This window comes from Anguilla rostrata, chromosome 13 (assembly GCF_018555375.3).
Source record: "Anguilla rostrata isolate EN2019 chromosome 13, ASM1855537v3, whole genome shotgun sequence".
Lineage (NCBI taxonomy): Eukaryota > Metazoa > Chordata > Actinopteri > Anguilliformes > Anguillidae > Anguilla > Anguilla rostrata.
The window spans coordinates 8,251,971-8,271,334 of record NC_057945.1 but is presented as its reverse complement, the minus strand read 5'-3'; the positions used below and the strand labels follow the sequence as shown (position 1 = coordinate 8,271,334).

Sequence of the window (19,364 nt, the reverse complement as noted above, 5' to 3'; positions counted from 1 at the left end):
ACAAAACATATTAGTGAAAACAAATGAACCAACGCATCCATTTGACAAATGCAAAGTCAATCACGAGACCTTAGAGTAAAAAGGTAGAAGCACTACGACGCCCACATTAGCGGAAGAGAAAAGCTTTTTTTATTTCTTCACACAGCTCTTAATGGTCTGCCCATAATCATTTCACGCTGCAATGAAATGTAAACACAGCAGAGCAGAGCTTATATAAATACTTGCTTTTATTCAGTAATGAAAATAAAGGGGTACACTGTGTACCTCAGGAGCCTGCGTTTTTACCAGAGGAAGCTTCATGCTTTCAGAAAGGAGTCGCAGGCGTACGCGTTGGGAGCGCAGGCCTGAACACTCGTGCCTGAACACACGCGCATGCGCCCACACGCTCCCCTCGAACCCGGGCCTCAGTGGCAGGCCTGCGCCAGGGTTTTGGCTTTCTGCAGGTTGTGATCCACCGCCCCGTTCAGGAACTGCACCCAGCCCTGCTCCGCCTCCATACACACGTGGCTCGCCCTGATTGGAGGGGAACAAACCAAAGGGAAATGAGAGAACCAATTTTGGAAGTCGTTATTCTTACAGAAAATCACAAACACCCACATACTCTTAATCAAAATCACAGAAAGTCACTCATACCCACACCCTCATAAACTAAACCACACACACTCATAATCAAAATCACACACACTCATAATCAAAATCTCACACACTACACACTCATAAACAAAATCACACACACCACACACTCATAAACAAAATCACACACACCACACACTCATAATCAAAATCACACACACCACACACTCAAACAAAATCACAAACACCCACATACTCTTAATCAAAATCACACACACCTACACACTCATAAACTAAACCACACACACCACACTCAAACAAAATCACACACACCCACATACTCTTAATCAAAATCACACACACCCACACCCTCATAAACAAAATCACACACACCCACGCAGTCATGCAAAAAATCACACGCAACCACACGCTCTCACAAAAAAATCACAAACACACTTAAACAAAATCACACACACCCAAACACTCTTAGCCTCTTACACAAAATCACACACACTCAAACACTCTCACACAAAATCACAAACACCCAAACACTCTCACACAAAACCACCACACAGCCCTGAAGAAAATCACTCAAACCCACGTTCTTGCACGGCATCCCACAAATCCACACGCTCTCAGCCTCCCACACAAAATCACACACTCCCACATACAATAAATACACAAAGCGATTGCTCATCGCTTGGTTCTGCCCTCAGGACGAAGTCCCAATTCAAAGGGCGATCTCAGGACATCTGTCCCGATTCGATCCAAATTCCGTCCTTAAATTCCTGAGTTTTTGTTGAGAGAAGGAACTTCACTCAAACTTAAGGGCAAACAGTGGCTGAATGCATTCTTCTTCCAGCCAAAGACAGCCTCCTTTCAGCAGGAAGAGTCATTTCTCTTTCCACGCAGACCCGTACGCTGTCGGTGTGACTGAGATGTTTTCATTGCGAGTCAGGTCTGCGCGCCTCAGCGTGCGGACTGTTTGACGACGAAGCTGGACTGGAGTTACCCAGCGAGTGCCCCCAGAGAAGCAGGTCAGAGGTGTGAAAATGCGCGGCGATAAAAGATAAGTCGTGTGCGGACTGCGGAACGGGGCACACGCACCACACACACCGCACGCACCACACGCACCGCACACACTGCACACAACGCACGCACCGCACACGCTGCACACACCGCACACGCACCACACACACCACACGCACCACACACCACACGCACCGCACACCCCCACACACACCGCATGCACCGCACACACCGCACGCACCACACGCACCGCACACACCACACGCACCACATGCACCACACGCACCGCTGCCAAAACCGGAACAACAGGCCGGGACAGAACTGAGCCGGTTTTCTCTCCGTCACTTGACCGTAGATCAGATCGGCAACAAAGGCGATGACACAAGGTGCAATGGAGCATAGAACTCTACTGCTGTCCGAGGGAGGGAGGGGAGGAAGGAGGGAGAGAGAGAGGGAGGGAGGGAGGGAAAGAATGAGAACAGGATGAAACACTCACCTGGCGATCTCCAGAACCTTCTTCACCACCGACGCCAGCCTGCAAGCCTGGAACAACGACAGGGCCAGTGCGGATTACACACAGCACTGTGCTACCGCGTGCACACTGAACACGCCCGTCTGTTTAACTCCCACGCGTGTCCACAGCGCAGTGCATCAGGAGCACCTCTCCTCTGGCTTTTCATTTCTGAACACAGCCTTCAGCTCTTACGCACTGCAGTAGTTCCACGTGAAAGGCGCATTTCTGAATGCATGCTAGCAAACGGATGCACGGGTATAGGTTTCATTTCAACCTCCGGGACCACCGAGTCTCACATAGTCAATCTGAACACTCACAAAGTCTCACTCCCACAAGTATACTAGCTAGTCTAGCAATGAATTGAAAACGAACATACTCTGGGTGACAGGTCTCCCCGTCTCCCCCCCAAAACCTATGCATATTACAGGATGACAGTGCAAGGGCAGACCTACGTTCAGTTCCACTGCAGCATGATCCATAGGTGGGTAGAGGCTGAGGGCCAGGTCATCCACACTGTGGGGAACACAGAGAGAGTCAAACTTAATTCCTGTCCACACTGTGGGGAATAGAGGGAGAGTCAGAATGACTTCCTGGCCACACTGTGGGGAACAGAGGGAGAGTCAGCATGACTTCCTGTCCACACTGTGAGGAATAGAGAGTCAGACTGACTTCCTGTCCACACTGTGGGGAACACGTTCAAAGTGCTTTACAGTGATGACGGGGAAACCTCAGGACCTCAGTTTGTTGGCGTCTCCTACAGCACAGTGTCCCCATCATGGCACTGGGCCTTATTTGCCAAGGGGGAAGATCCCCTCCTACAGGCCCACCATTACCACTTCCAGCAGAAAGTTAGCTTTCCCAGGCGGTCTCCCACTCAAGTACAAACCAATCGCACACCTGCTTAGCTTCAGCCACTCAGCAGGAGCAGGGCAAAAGGGGGTATGGCTGCTGACCGGCAGCCACACAAATTTCAAATGTCACTGATTTTAAAAAGCAGCTGATTCTGTTCTATGTGAGTGCTGCAGGGGGGGTAAAGGATACAACATGTTTTAAACGTACGAACACAGAAAATAAGTTTGCAGAATGAGATCTTGGTTGTGGTGTCTTCAGTAATGTATTCAATAAAGCCACTATCCCACAGTAGCAATGTGCTCAGCAACCATCTTCCTCCTGACGCTGGCGACATTACCGCTGATGTTTTCTGAAGAAAAACGTGAAGTGCAACCTGAGAACGGGCGTGCTCAATTCCTGTTTAACTACCCAAGCAAGAAACCGGGGTTTCATCTGGCGTTCCAGACTGATGCGAAACAAAAGGCTTTATCGAGACTGCCAGTCACCGTACATCAGGAAGGCACCGCACTCTGACAGCTGAGGTGTGCGCAGGTCAGATCCACCGTTAACATGCCAAGGCATGCTAAATGAACCAGCTGCATCACAAAACTGTGAGTGGGGGTGAGAGACAGTGCGGGGACAGACTGATGTGAGTGTGGGTGAGAGACAGTATGGAGACAGACGGATGTGAGTGTGCGTGTGAGACAGTATGGAGACAGACAGATGTGAGTGTGCGTGTGAGACAGTATGGAGACAGACAGATGTGAGCAGTAGACGAAGATGTGTGTGGGTGTGAGACAGTATGGAGACAGACGGATGTGAGTGTGGGTGTGAGACAGTATGGAGACAGACAGATGTGAGTGTGGGTGTGAGACAGTATGGAGACAATGAGACGGGATGTGAGGTGTGAGACAGTATGGAAGACAGAGAGGATGTGGACGTGTGGGTGTGAGACAGATGGACACAAGGTGACAGAAGACAGGATACATGCGACGATTTGAACAGCCTATTCCTATGAATTACCAGCGTGCATGCTCACCAAAACATAAACCGTAAAATCCCACTTGAGTTTGATCGGAATAATAAAGAAATGCATCCCTATTGAGGGGATAACGATCGGTGTATAAAATCAACTTGTCAATGCAAGTAAAAGCAGGCAGCCAATCAGAGCAGGAGAAAGATAATCATTTCATAATTATTATTTTCGATGCCATCTGATCATCTCGTTAACAGACGAGATGATCATCACTGCATTACAGTTTGCATTCCAGTGCTCCCAAAGAGCCCTTGCCAAAAAAAGTGGGTGTGCGAGAAGTCTGAGCTGGAACTTCCTTCTCACTGCTGTGAGTGACATTTCTTTATTAAAAACAAAACAAACAAACAAACAAACAAAGTGTTTGAGCTGACTTGACAATCTGCCAACACATTCCAGTAATGCTGTAATTGAGTCTGAAGCTTAATTTAAAAAAAAAAAAAACACACACACACAGTCCATAATCACACTTTCATTGTTTTAAGAGATTAGTTCTCTTTAGCTGGATACTAGTCTCACAGACCGACACAAGCAGCCCTAGGTTAATAAAAAGCAGCCCATTGACGGACATTTTGAGTGGGATTTGACTGGAGCAGAGCACAGGTAATCGAGGAAGGCGCTGCTAGCCTTAGCCCGCTTCGCACGCAGTCTACTGACCGAAGCGCGGCGAGGTCGGCTGCTAACCTGGGGCTGACTTCCTTGGCGATGTCGGCGAGGTCGTCCAACTGCGCGATGCTCTCGGCGGTGTCCACGCTCCCGTTGGCTCTGACGGCGGCGGACAGCTTCTTCAGGCACGCCGCGGACGCCTTCATTAAGCCCCGGCACGGACTCATGAGCTGCCGGTCCGACTCGGACCAATATGTGTCCTGGTTGCCCCGGGAAACCAGGTCCTCTTCCTCCAATACATCGCTGAAGGGATCCTGGCTTTCTGCCTGGGCCTGGAATGAGCAAACGTGTAAGAAACAGCTAGCAGCCTAGCACAGAAACAATCACACCGTAACACGCACAGCTATTGGCCAGGAAGACTATATAGTCACTATGGACACTATAGGCACCACGGGCACCATAGGTGCTATGGGCACTATATAAGCACTATGGACACAAAAGATGCTATGGATACTATTGGGGCAATGGACAATATAGGCACTGTGGACACTACAGGTGATATCGACAGTACAGGCACTACAGACACTACACAGTAGGACCATGATTCTCAAACTCTGGCACGTAGCCACATCTTCCTGGTCCCCCCAAAAGGGATTCAAAACACAAAAACAGTACTATGAAAGTACCGCTAATTTATAAAACGAATCAATTAATGAATGAAAACCTTCTTTTCAGGGAGATTTTCCTGTTATTTGGAGGATATTCGGAGGCTCTTAAGCTGAAATATTCTGACCTGGCAACGCCTCAAGGTATATGTGTACATGTTGTCAGATCACAATGTCCCAGACATGCCAAGAAGAATGATAACAAAAGTCAGAAGCTTGACTGTGAAAACAGTTCAACCTCAAACGGACAGATGACTTTTGTTTCGCCATCTCATGCTAATCCCAAACAGCTGCGTTTAGTCTGTCAGACGACCATTGTGGTTTCCAAGGCTGCCAACATCAGGTGCTACTGAGAAATGTAACATTCTAGCTTCCACTCGTTTCCCACCCAGTAGCACTGCAAGAAAATCTTCCACGAGCTAATTATTTTAGCTGCGGCTTCGGCTCTGGCCTGTGTCCTCTATACTCTTTACTACAAAGTCCTCATTCGTCATGTGTAGTGCAGTGTGTGTGTGTGTGTGTGTGTGTGTGGTGCAGAGGTGTGTGAGTGGAGAGCTGTGTGCGGTGCAGCGGTGTGTGTGGTGCACAGGTGTGTGTGGTGCAGAGGTGTGTGTGTGTGGAGAGCTGTGTGTGGTGCAGCGGTGTGTGTGTGGTGCAGAGGTGTGTGTGTGTGGACTGGTGTGTGTGGGTAAAAGCACCTGCTCCATCTCCTCTATGGCATCCTTCACCACGGCGGTACATGAGACCAGGATGTCCAACACAGCAGCCTGGTTATCTGCACAAAACACAAAAGCCAATCACAACGGAGCATGTGTCTGCGGGAATTCATAATCAGGGAATATTGAGTTTCAGGCTTACACACACAAACAGTTATTCATTATATTTCAAAATGAATAAGTACACTTGTAGGTTCGGCAAAGATCATGGATAATCAGGAGTCACTCAGACAATATCTACAGATTAAAGCAGTCGTAACGTTAGCCGTTTAAAGCCTTGCGCTACAACATTCTGGCCTTCAAAAATATCTTCCCTATTTATTTTTGTTCTCGGTGCTCCACCTTTTTAACGGCGGTAACCAAATCTGATTTCACCAAAGACCAGAACTAGCCTGCCCTGAAATGACAAAACACTTTACTGAACTGTGACAATAACGTGATAAACAAGAAAAACATTCTTAATCCAGAGCCAGAATCAACCCATGACACCTAAAAGCTGGTGACAGGTGATGGAGATTTAGGACGGTGATTCAGCCGAATGGCGTGTTTCCATAAATAGAAAGATGATGGTGAAGAGCGTGATGGTGAAACTCAAAGCTGTGTGAAGCTCAGAGGCGTCCGTGACTGGGAGAAAAAATGTGGGTTCCCAGGGTCGACTCTGAGAACCCCCACTACCTCACACTCCCATACTGAACCCTCCCACTACCACACACTCCCATACTGAACCCCCCCACTACCACACACTCCCATACTGAACCCCCACTACCACACACTCCCATACTGAACCCTCCCACCACACACTCCCATACTGAACCCTCCCACTACCACACACTCCCATACTGAACCCTCCCACTACCACACACTCCCATACTGAACCCCACTACCACACACTCCCGTACTGAACCTCCCACTACCACACACTCCATACTGACCTCCTGATACCACACACTCCCATACTGAACCCCCTACCACACACTCCCATACTGAACCCCCCCACTACCAAACACTCCCATACTGAACTCCTGACTACCACACACTCCCTTACTGAACTCCCCACTACCACACACACACCCATACTTAACCCCTCACTACCAAACACACTCTCCTATACTGAACTGCCCCATTACCACACACACTCCCAAACTGAATCCCCCCACTACCAAACACACTACTGAACCCCCCACTACCACACACTCCCATACTGAACCCCCCACTACCACACACACTCCCATACTGAACCCCCCACTACCACACACACTCCAATACTGAACTCCCCACTACAACACACACTCCAATACTTAACCACTCACTACCAACCACACTCTCCTATACTGAACCGCCCCATTACCACACACACTCTCAAACTGAATCCCCCCACTACCCAACACACTACTGAACCCCCCACTACAACACACACTCATGGTGTTCCACATGAAATCAATGACACAGGGGACATTTCTTGTCCAGACTCATATTTTTTATATGTATACCTTCATATAATAAACAGTGAAACTCACGATACAGTTTTAAAGCAGCTTCCAGTTTTCACAGCTCAAACGTCCTTTGACATGAATACATGGTCACACAGTGTCCCCTAGTGGCTGCATAGTAAAATTTTAACGCATTCAACATCCTTTCCATGACATCAGAAGCCTCTTTAACGTACTTAAAATCCCTTACATAAATGCCAGTGCTAATGCTTTCAAAATCTCACCGCAGATCATTTTAAATATGTGTGAAATGCGATGTGTACGGCATGCAGATCGTCCCACACACTCACCCCGAGGCAGGTGAGGAAAACGGTCGCAGGATAGCCACACCCCTCCTGTAGAAGTCAGCTGTTCCTGCGATAAACTACAGTTAAAAAAAACAGGCGCATAACTCAATCATGCGTGACACAGCAGGAAATGTTTGCACCAGGAGTTCATTGGGAACAGTAACTATTCGGGGAGATGCTACGTATCATAAAAATATGGGTTCTAGCACTCCTGTTTATTACAGTAATAATACAGTTCTGTGGAAAAGTATTTGCCCCCTTCCGGATTTCCTCTATTATTGCATATTTGTCACACTGAATGGTCTCAGATCTTTAGACAAAATGTAATATTCTATAAAGAGGAAATGAGTAAACACATTTATTTAATTAAATAATCACACACTCATATTACCCATGTGAAAAAGTAATTGCAGGACAGCAGTGTGTTTCAGACTGCGCTGAGGTACAGACCGCACTGTGGTAAAGGCTGCGCTGTGGTACAGGCTGCACTGTGGTACAGGCTGCGCTGTGGTACAGACTGCGCTGTGGTACAGGCTGCGCTGTGGTACAGGCTGCGCTGTGGTACAGGCTGCACTGTAGTACAGGCTGCGGTGTAGTACAGACTGCGCTGTGGTACAGGCTGCGCTGTGGTACAGGCTGTGCTGTAATACAGGCTGTGCTGTAATACAGGCTGCGCTGTGGTACAGGCTGTGCTGTAATACAGGCTGTGCTGTAATACAGGCTGCGCTGTGGTACAGGCTGCGCTGTGGTACAGGCTGCGCTGTAGTACAGGCTGCGGTGTAGTACAGACTGCGCTGTGGTACAGGCTGTGCTGTAATACAGGCTGTGCTGTAATACAGGCTGCGCTGTGGTACAGGCTGCGCTGTAATACAGGCTGCGGTGTAGTATAGGCTGCGCTGTGGTACAGGCTGCGCTGTGGTACAGGCTGTGCTGTAATACAGGCTGTGCTGTAATACAGGCTGCGCTGTGGTACAGGCTGCGCTGTAATACAGGCTGCGCTGTAGTACAGGCTGCACTGTGGTACAGGCTGTGCTGTGGTACAGGCTGCGCTGTGGTACAGACTGCGCTGTGGTACAGGCTGTGCTGTAGTACAGGCTGCGGTGTAGTACAGGCTGCGCTGTAATACAGGCTGTGCTGTAGTACAGGCTGTGCTGTGGTACAGGCTGTGCTGTAGTACAGGCTGTGCTGTGGTACAGACTGCGCTGTGGTACAGACTGCACTGTGGTACCTCTGTAGGGGAGAGCTGAGGATGACGTCTATAAGCTGCACCAGGCCGTCTAACACCGCAGCCGTCGCATCTCTGACCACTCTGCGCAGCGTCATGCCTGCAGGGACACGGGCACACAGCGTTACAGCATACACACACACACAGACACACACAGCGTTACAGCGCACACACACACACACACACACACACAGACAGACACACACAGCGTTACAGCATACACACACACACAGACACACACAGCGTTACAGCACACACACACACAGACAGCGTTACAGCATACACACACACACAGACACACACAGCGTTACAGCACACACACACACACAGACACACACAGTGTTACAGCACACACACACAGACACACAGAGCGTTACAGCACACACACACACACAGACACACACAGCGTTACAGCACACACACACACACACACAGACACACACAGCGTTACAGCACACACACACACACACAGACACAGACACACAGAGCGTTACAGCACACACACACACACAGACACACACAGCGTTACAGCACACACACACACACACAGATACACACAGCGTTACAGCACACACACACACAGACACACACAGCGTTACAGCAACACACACACACAGACACACACAGCGTTACAGCACACACACACACACACAGACACAGACACACACAGCGTTACAGCACACACACACACAGACACACACAGCGTTACAGCAACAAACACACACAGACACACACAGCGTTACAGCAACACACACACAGACACACAGTGTTACAGCACACACACACACACACACAGACACACATAGCGTTACAACACACACACACACACACAGACACACACAGCGTTATAGCAACACACACACAGACATACAGTGTTACAGCATACACACACGCACACACGGTCGCACACACACACAGACACACACACACAGCGTTACAGCATACACACACACCCACACACAAAATGTTACAGCATACACGCACGCACGGTCGCACACACACACACACACAGCGTTACATCATACACATGCACACACACGCAGTCACACACACAGACACACACACAGACAGAGTTACAGCATACACACACACACACCCACACATGCACAGACACACACACACACAGCATTACAGCATACACAAACGCAGTCACATACTCACACACAGACACACACACAGTGTTACAGCATGCACACACACACGCACACACACACACACGCACACACAGACAGACAGACACACACACAGCGTTACAGCATACACACACATACACACGCACGTACAGTCATAAAACACACATACAAGGACACACTCGCATACACACACACACACACGCACGCGCACGCATACACACACGCACTGACTGGTTAAACTTTCGCAGCGGTGTGTGTGCTTACCTTGGCTCTTAGGCAGCCAGTAATACACTGTGGACAGAGCCAGAACGCTTTTCTGAATGGACTCGGCCAATCTCTCACAGTCCTGGAGAAACAAGGTCAGTGAGAAACACAGATTCACACACAAACACACACACACACATATATCTACATATACACATGCATGCATGCACGCACGCACGCGCACACACATACACACACACGCGCGCGCACGCGCACACACACACACACACACGCAGCTTCAGTCTGAGTATCAGCATTCCCACACACTCAAAGTGCATCCTGTCTGTTTGGGTTCATTATCCGGACTTCATACGTTAAAGCAGAGCTCCCAAACCTGCCGTCTATGTGTCTTCACTCTCTACATCCACATTTTCACGCAGGCAGTAGAACACACTTCTGAAATCATTACTTTGGAACCCCCATATGAAGATACTTAGCACTAGTACTTTACTGAAGTTGTCTTGGAAGCATCTGCAAAGTGAAAGTAATGCAACTGAATGTAATTAAAAATCAGCCCTAGCAGGATTATTTGAAATCTGCTTATGTCTGTGAGCTTCTCTGCTAACTGTCAGCTAGCTTACATGCAAAATACAGGCAAATGCAGAGGAATGAGCCCAACTCTCATTTACATACAGCACACCTGAATGAGCCCGATAGCACAGACTCATTTATATACAACACACCTGAATGAGCCCGATAGCACAGACTCATTTATATACAACACAACTGAATGAGCCCAATAGCATAGACTCATTTATATACAACACAATTGAATAAGCCCGATAGCACAGACTCATTCACATACAGCACACCTGAATGAACCCGATAGCACAGACTCGTTTATATACAGCACACCTGAATAAGCCCGATAACAGACTTATTCACATACAGCACACTGAATGAGCCCGATAGCACAGACTCATTCACATACAGCACACCTGAATGAGCCCGATAGCACAGACTCGTTTACATACAGCACACCTGAATAAGCCCGATAGCACAGACTCATTCACATACAGCACACCTGAATGAACCCGATAGCACAGACTCGTTTATATACAGCACACCTGAATAAGCCCGATAACAGACTTATTCACATACAGCACACTGAATGAGCCCGATAGCACAGACTCATTCACATACAGCACACCTGAATGAGCCCGATAGCACAGACTCGTTTACATACAGCACACCTGAATAAGCCCGATAGCACAGACTCATTCACATACAGCACACCTGTCGACCCTGCTCAACATGGACACAGGGCCGTACCTGTGGAGAAGGCAGAGGAGGTTTGGAGAAGGAAAGGCTCAGTTTCGTGGCTTCCTGCGAAGCTGCTTTGACTGCTTGGCCTGAAACGAATAAAGGGATGGCAGTTAACACAACTAGCTATGCTACTGTGACCATATGCAGTAGGCCCAAATCTGGCTATAATGAAGGATGCGTACATAAGTTTCTGACGACATGCTGGTTTTGCAATGGCTGTTATAAGGGCATTCTGGGCTTTGTGGTCTGGATTCTGAAAATCCACTCCAAGTAACTCTAAAAAAAGCTGCATTTCCAGAGGCAGTACATATGAACAGATGAATTTCACAGCATTTATCCACAAACATAAATACCAGTTTTTGTACTGTATTGATACTTCATTTCTTTAGCGCAGTGGTCTCAAGTTGCATGTGCCACAAGAAACTGTTCCAACTGGAAACAAGATAAAACATGATTTCTTGAAGAATTATCAGGTAATAAAAACGGGTTCAACCTCTGAAGGCAAAACTGAACAGCTATGAAAATAATATGCTCATACGTATGGCCTCTGGTTATTGCTGTACAGGCTGTTTTGAAGTTACTAGAAGGTTATTCACTCGGTGAACAATGCATTAAAAAAAAACACATTCATGCCAACTTATTGACAAATACTTAAAACCACAAATTCCAAATGTAAATGCATAATATTAATATATAATATGCTTTCTGTGATAGGTTTGAAGAGAAAACTCATATAATAATTCATATATACTTCATGTTTGTTGTCAAAGAGACGTGATCATATATGTCTGGTATTAGAGTGAAAACCAATAGGAAGATTTACGGAGACACAAACCCACATTAAAAATGTTGAAAATATTTCGTTTTAGTTTTTCAGTGTGTCATTATTGCCATTTCCCACGAGTTTTAATTTTCCTCAGTTGCTTGCTAACGGTACTCAACTCAGCGTATCCCAGAAATTCTGCAGGTTAAAGCCGCCACTCGATTCATTCGACTCTCCATCTGAAAACAGGGAAATACACGCATTATTAAAAGCGAGCGCAAATACAGTGCGGTCTGTAAGTATTTGGACACCGACACAATTTTTGTTGTTTTGGCTCCGTACTCCAGCACATATTCACATCCATATCCAGTGATCCATTTAGGAATCAAAGCCCTCTTTATATTCCCCCCCTCCCCAATTCGGGGACCAAAAGTAATTGGACAAATTAACATAATCTTCAATAACGTTGTCATATTTTGTGCTTGGTCGCAAAAGCTTTGCATGTGATGAGAGGCCTGAATTCTCCAACCCACAGACTGGGTATGCCCTGTCAGGGCTGTACTGCGGCCATCTTCAGTCCCTGTTCATTTTGAGAAATTTTTGCCTTCTGTCTTTTCTTCGGGGGCTGAAATGCATGTTCAATTGGATTCAGGTCGGGTGACTGACTTGGCCAGTCAAGGACATTCCACTTTTTGGCACTGAAAAACTCCTCAGTTGCTTTAGCAGTGTGTTTGGGAGAACTGTCCTGCTGCAAGGTAAAGAGCCATTAAGTAGGTTTTGAGGCATTTGATTGGATCTGAGCTGTACACTTCAGAATTCATCCTGCTACTGCCGTCAGCAGCTAGCTATATCATCAATGAAGACAAGTGAGCCAGTTCCAGGGGCAGCCAGACATGCCACATCAACAGCAATATCTCCATGCTTCAATGATAAGGGGGAGGTGCTTTGGATCATGAACAGTTCCCGTATTTCTCCACTCTTCTTTTCTCATCACTTTGGTACAGGTTAATATTCATCTCGTCTGACCAAAAGTTCACTCCAGAACTGTACAGTTTTTTTTTTTTAAATTTTATTTTTACTTTTTAGCTGTAACCTGGCCATTCTGTTTTAGAGGCTGACAAGTGGTCTGCAGCTTGCAGTAAACCTTCTGACGTTATGCTGGTGTAGTCCCCTCTCTATTTTAGTCTTTGACACATCTATGCCTATAAGAGTGTTTTCGATCTGTTCGATGGTTGAAAAGTAGTTTTTCTTCACAGCTGAAGAAAAACGATCATCCACTACAGGTCATCTGTGGTCTACCGGGTTGTTAGCTATTGCTGAGCTCACCAGTGCGTTCTTACTTCTCAATGTATCCAACAGTTGAACCTAATGTTTCGGCTATGTCTCTGATTGATTTATTCCGATTTCCACTATTTTTATTGGCTTTCTTATGCGTGAACTAATGACGCAAGAACACAAGAAAACAGCTGACCAAGAAATAACAGAGCACCCAATTGTCCAGTTACCTTTGGTCCGCCAAAATGGGGGGGGGGGGGGTATGTATATAAAGGACTGCAATTACACCATGGTTCACCCGATTCGGATGTAGCGTCAAATAACCGCAAATTAAAGCTGACAATAAGCACTTTAACTTCATAGGCATTGTTTCATTTAAATGCAGTGTGCTGGAGTACAGAGCCAAAACAAAAAATCGTACCACTGCCCAAATACTTACGGACTGCACTACATGTATTACTTGCAACATTCGCGGGCGTGCCTACACAGCTAATATCAGCTGCCACAGTGCGCTGGGCCGTACCCCAAGTATTCGCTATCTAGCTGTATCATACATCAACACACAGCAAAGTACAGCTGTTAGCATGCTAGCAATCTAATAAAAACAAAATTAGCGAGGTAACGTAGGACAGTCGTTAATATTAAATACAGCTTTAGCTAGACCGTAGGGCCAGTTGGACTCAATTGTCTGGTACCTGTCAAAGGGTAAAAGTAATGACTGATGTGTTCATGTCATGAAAGAAAGTGTGCGCAAGCTAACTTTTGCTAGCTACACCAGCTCTAACAGCAGTGATACAGAGGGTTATAACCTATGGCAAACACAACGTAAAATACAAGTTTTAAACACAGCTAATCTATCTGACATATAATGCAGATAGTTAGGATTCACATTATCTGGCAACACTGGACTTCACTAGCTACCTATAGCTGTCTAGCGTGAGCCAACGTCGCTAGGCTAGCTAACGTTAGCTAAAAACAAGGCTGGACTATGCATCAATGAAGACATCTCATTTACCTTTAACACGGTCCCGAATACACTGTACAGAATTTAAGAGATTCCTCAGGGGAATCGATACGTCCGGACAAGAGTTATCGGCGCTCATATCGCCGTTTGGGGACTCCGAGCACGGTACGCAAATCACATCATCTGAGGCTGAACGCCTGCAGTTGCCATGCTGCCCGTTTAGAAGATGCTACCAGAACTCGTGTCGGAACTTATTTAGTGACACCCATGCGATGCTGTTTGGGTCCCGTCGGAGGATTTTTGTAGTGACACTCAGCACTTGTCAAAGCCTATTTTTTACAGTCTCTGGTCAAAGCGCGATACCTCAGGATACTTTTGATACAGAACTTTTATGGGTAACTAACCGGATTAGCATTCTCATTGGAATCAGTGGTTGTTCCTCAGATTCTGAAACCGTGTGCACCAGTAGTGTCCAGCAAACTGTATGCTATTAGCAAAGAACGTTAAAGAAAGTCTTTTCTAATAGTCTCACTCAGCTGATCAGTCAGTTTCTTGAAAACTCGCAAGGTGGCGATAGAGTCCCATAAAGCAATTGTCACGAGTCCAAGGTGCATGGAACAAATTAATAGGTGGAAGAGGTGGGAAAAAGTAATTAAACTATATTTACGAACTGTTTAAGCATATATTCTATTCCATTATGAATAGTATTTTTTTTTCAATTAACTGTGTGTGTGTATGTGTGTGTGAGAGAGAGAGAGAGACTTTCATAATTATTCTGAATGTATTTGTGTTAGAAGCTGAATAATTAAGTACATACATAGTGGTAAATGAGTGAGTTTACCACTACACTCTCCTTTGTTTAACACCAATTATCCATTTATAACCACAGGTCTTTTATGCAAGCTACCATGTGATATGATGTCACAGAGAATACACAACAGTCTTGGAATTGGAATCCTGTCTGCCATACAAAATATTTATCATCACACATTATTAAGTGGCAGCATCTTTGTGTTCTTAAATCTGCTGGTTTATTATCAAAATTCTCTGATTTAAATAAATAGCAACTGAAATAAATGCAATCATAAAAATATAATTCCAGTAGTATTACAAACAAAATTAATATACTTTTTTATGATGTGCACAGTACTTTGCCTCACTGAGACATATAAAAAAAAATAAGTAATACTAGAATAAAATGTAGATAAATGTCTGGGATGGCATGCTGAAAAGCATTGCTGGACAGCATTGTCCATACCATCATTAAGATATCGTCAGTACAGAACAAACACAGCACTAAAGTTGGACAGTACTGGACAGCATCGGGCAGCATCTCATTGCGTTAATAGTTATTTATGTTTTGAATGTATGTCCACCCTGGGCGGCCAAAATCTAATCTGATCTAATCTAATCTAGTCAAATCTAATCTAATCTAATCTAATCTAGTCTAACTGTCCATGCAGTTGTGGATATTGTTGGTAAAGTGCATGCCGTGCTGCTGAGTCGGACGGTATTGCTTTCATTAACACTTTCCCCGAGTAGGCAAAGGAGGAAGCTGTTTGTTCAGGGCCCTGCTGTCTGCTTCTTTTCTGCTGGATACTCTCACACACGGTTGCACAAACACAACCTGGGTTCTACATGCACAAAAAATATTTCAAGCTGAACTGTAAAAATGTAAAAATATTTCCACAACAAAACAGAAATGATTTAACACTGTGCACAAACACCAAAATCATTCCAAAGGATGGTTAGTTTTGAATTTTATATGATGCAATGCATTCATGAAGACTTTACACTTTATTAAATATGTGTTTTCACCTGTCCATAGCTATGCCAATAACACTGCAGAAATAAAGATCTCTGTATAGCCTTCTTCACCAATACACACATTACGAAAGCACTAGCCGGTGAAAAGTTCACCTTGAATATTGAATTAAGCAGAAAACTGCATGTAAAAATCTGATATTGTGTAATGCTTTGTAATTATTCTTGGGTCAGACACATTTATCAACCAGTTTCAAAATGATTATGCACAAGGAGGCTTCAGAGAACGACAATAACATAGACAGTGGAAAATATTAATTAAGATGGGAGATATTAGGATTCTAAGTATGTTGGGATATTAGAGTTTTATTCTGAGCATTCATATTAAAGCTGAAAAAAGTGAATATGTTACAGATCAACTTTTTAATTCTGCTAAAGGTCAGAAGGCTGTGTTTTCCTGATAAAAACAAATTTATTTCTCAAAATAAAATCCCTCCTAAAGGCATTCATAGAGAATCATAAATGGATAAAACCCTACCAGATCTCAATGTGACCGAAATTCCAAGAAGTCAAAATGGGGTTCACTGCAAATGATTGAAAACATGGGCTGTTGCATTTTTACATGGTCCCTTCAATGATTAAATCTGATGCAAAGAAAGAAAATCAGTAAACAAACTGCAGAGGGTCATCTCCAATGACTACAAATATGTGACAAGGTTGTGATCAAGGGACAAAAACAAAATGCTATCTGCCTGTTATGTATTCCTTCTGAAATGGCCAGCAGTTTTAATCTAGATAGGTGTTATTTTGAACTTTGCACATCATTAAACTTGCAGACTCTAAACATTCGTATTGCTGTGGAGGTAAGTTATTTCAATCCTGAAAATGGAGATACATCCGATATGGACACATTGTTAGTTTCTAGATTAAGCTGGACCTTGTCTGATAATCAGGGGGCACAACACAAATTTCTGGGGCCTATGCATATACTGTCTCTGTGGGCCACCTTAAAATTCTACACCAAAGCAAACATTTGAATCCAGGCTTTCATAAACCATCTATGCCTCGTAAAGGTGCCTGAAATGTTTTGCTCTGGACCAGAGCTTCTTGGGCCCAGGACAAAGTTCCTGCTCCCACCTCCCCACCCCCCTAAAAAAATTGCCCTGCTCAGGACTCACGTAACAACACGTGTTATCAGTTGTTGAACAAGTACATTAAGTGTCCTGTCCAATCAGTGAGGTCAGAGGTATCTCTTGTTTATGTTCTCCCTGTCCCTTAGTAAAGATACATCATTCTGAGGTGACTGTATTTCCTAATTACTTTGCACAATGCCAAATTAATGTTTAATCTATGCAGACAACAAACTACATGCAACACCCTACTGCACTGTAATTGCGTCGTGCAACTGGATTTTGTTTAAAATGGTGATGCACAACTGACTTCAACTGGCAACAATCAAAGACTATGTTACAGAAAGCAGGTGTAGGTTCTACAACAAAAGCATGCTTATTGCATACTGTAAATGTATTGAGTTTCAAGTGAGGAAACAACAGCAATCACAAGATTAGATAAAGAACACCTTTTCTATGAACAACAGCAGATTGCAGTTCACACAGTATAGTTTTACAGCAAGAATGCTGCAGTTCTTAAAGTAGAATAATGAGAATGAAGACTGAACACTTCTATGTTCTTGATTTAAATATTTGGCGAACACACATGTAAAAAAAGTCAAGTCTGTCATTAATAAAACAATGCTTTCGATAATGATACTAGGGTCACAATATTCCAGTGTCAAAGCAAAAAATCCACTGAGCAGTTAACATAAATTCTTTACTAAGCTATGCGGTGACTTGAGCTGGAACAATTTCATTTGCCTAGTGATAATAGACTAAAAATAAATGCAAGATACCCTTTGTTTATGATAGAGAAAGCTTTGAGCAGAGGCCAACTTCGGTTTACACGGAATTGGAGTTAACTGCATTCTTATGGCCCTGAACTCATATCGTCAAAAACTGTCTTTTAAATTTTCCACTGCCAGGGTTCCTGAAAAAGTACAGCACCGTAAAGCTGAAAATTACTTTCACTAGTTTGCTGTTCCAAAATACAAATGCTAACTGCAACTCTGACCGTTTCTTTAAATGATTTGTGAAAAGGGGAAAGTGGGACCTCAGAGATGAATTTGCCGGAGGCTTTTCATTTCAAATACAGAGATCATATGATTAATTTCATTCAATATTTTATGTATGTGAGTTAGTGCCCTGTTGCTCAGTACAATGTATGTTTGAGGCAATTGTGAATCAGAAATACATTGTACTGTCTGACAATGCGTATGAAACAATATAGTAATTAATTAAAACAAACTGGTGGACATACTCAAAAGCTGAAACAGGTTAGTAGGATATTGTTCGTAGTGCATTCCTCAGATTGTTACGCTTTCAAATTTCTTCTGAAGTTCTCTGAATCTTCCTTCAATGGAAATAAATAAGGAATAAGATATTCTATTTTAATAGTGTTTTCCATTCATTAGTCTATATCAGGGGTGTCAAATTCCAGTCCTCGATTGTCTACAGGTATTTCTGGTTTCATTTCGATCGGCAGGAAATAAACACCTTGCGAACAAAGTTTGTGAACTCTTTAGCCGATCAATGACTAAATTAATCACTAATGATGAAACACATCAAAAAACCGACAGACCCTGCAACTCTCCAGAACTGGAGTTTCACCTGTGGTCTATTTAGTATTCACTGTAATGCGTGAGTTTTTGGCTCAAACTGAATCTCAGCTGCTAAAGATTCGCACACCTCCAGCCGGCCTCGGACTGTCGGGCCAATCACAGCGGGTAGTCGCAGAACTGGACGTCACCAGATGATGCGCCATCGAAAAAGTCTTGCATCATACGCAGAGCTGGCTAATGTTTAAATCCATTTTAAACAACGCGAAGAGCAGCAGCGTTACACATCTCCTCT

General features: G+C 44.8%; 1 protein-coding gene across 1 annotated transcript; it reads right to left on the bottom strand.

Moving 5' to 3' along the window:
- Positions 1-111: 111 nt before the first annotated feature.
- On the bottom strand, positions 112-14,893 carry ccndbp1 (cyclin D-type binding-protein 1). Its single transcript, XM_064304001.1, has 11 exons — positions 14,686-14,893; positions 12,575-12,634; positions 11,639-11,718; positions 10,367-10,448; positions 8,973-9,069; positions 7,748-7,821; positions 5,950-6,026; positions 4,665-4,918; positions 2,569-2,629; positions 2,099-2,145; positions 112-513 (listed from the first exon to the last, which is right to left on the bottom strand). Exons 1-11 carry the CDS (start codon positions 14,771-14,773, stop codon positions 405-407), a joined length of 1,029 nt encoding a protein of 342 aa, XP_064160071.1. The 5' UTR covers positions 14,774-14,893; the 3' UTR covers positions 112-404.
- Positions 14,894-19,364: the final 4,471 nt, after the last annotated feature.

What these genes read in the sequence shown, in the direction of transcription:
- ccndbp1 (XM_064304001.1), bottom strand. Translation starts at nt 14,773, where the DNA reads ATGAGCGCCGATAACTCTTGTCCGGACGTATCGATTCCCCTGAGGAAT. An exon ending in GAATTTCTGGGATACGCTGA is followed by an intron (nt 11,719 to 12,574) that starts GTTGAGTACCGT and finishes TATTCGTTTCAG; the next exon opens with GCCAAGCAGTCAAAGCAGCT. An exon ending in ATGCTGCAGTGGAACTGAAC is followed by an intron (nt 2,146 to 2,568) that starts GTAGGTCTGCCC and finishes TCGTTGTTCCAG; the next exon opens with GCTTGCAGGCTGGCGTCGGT.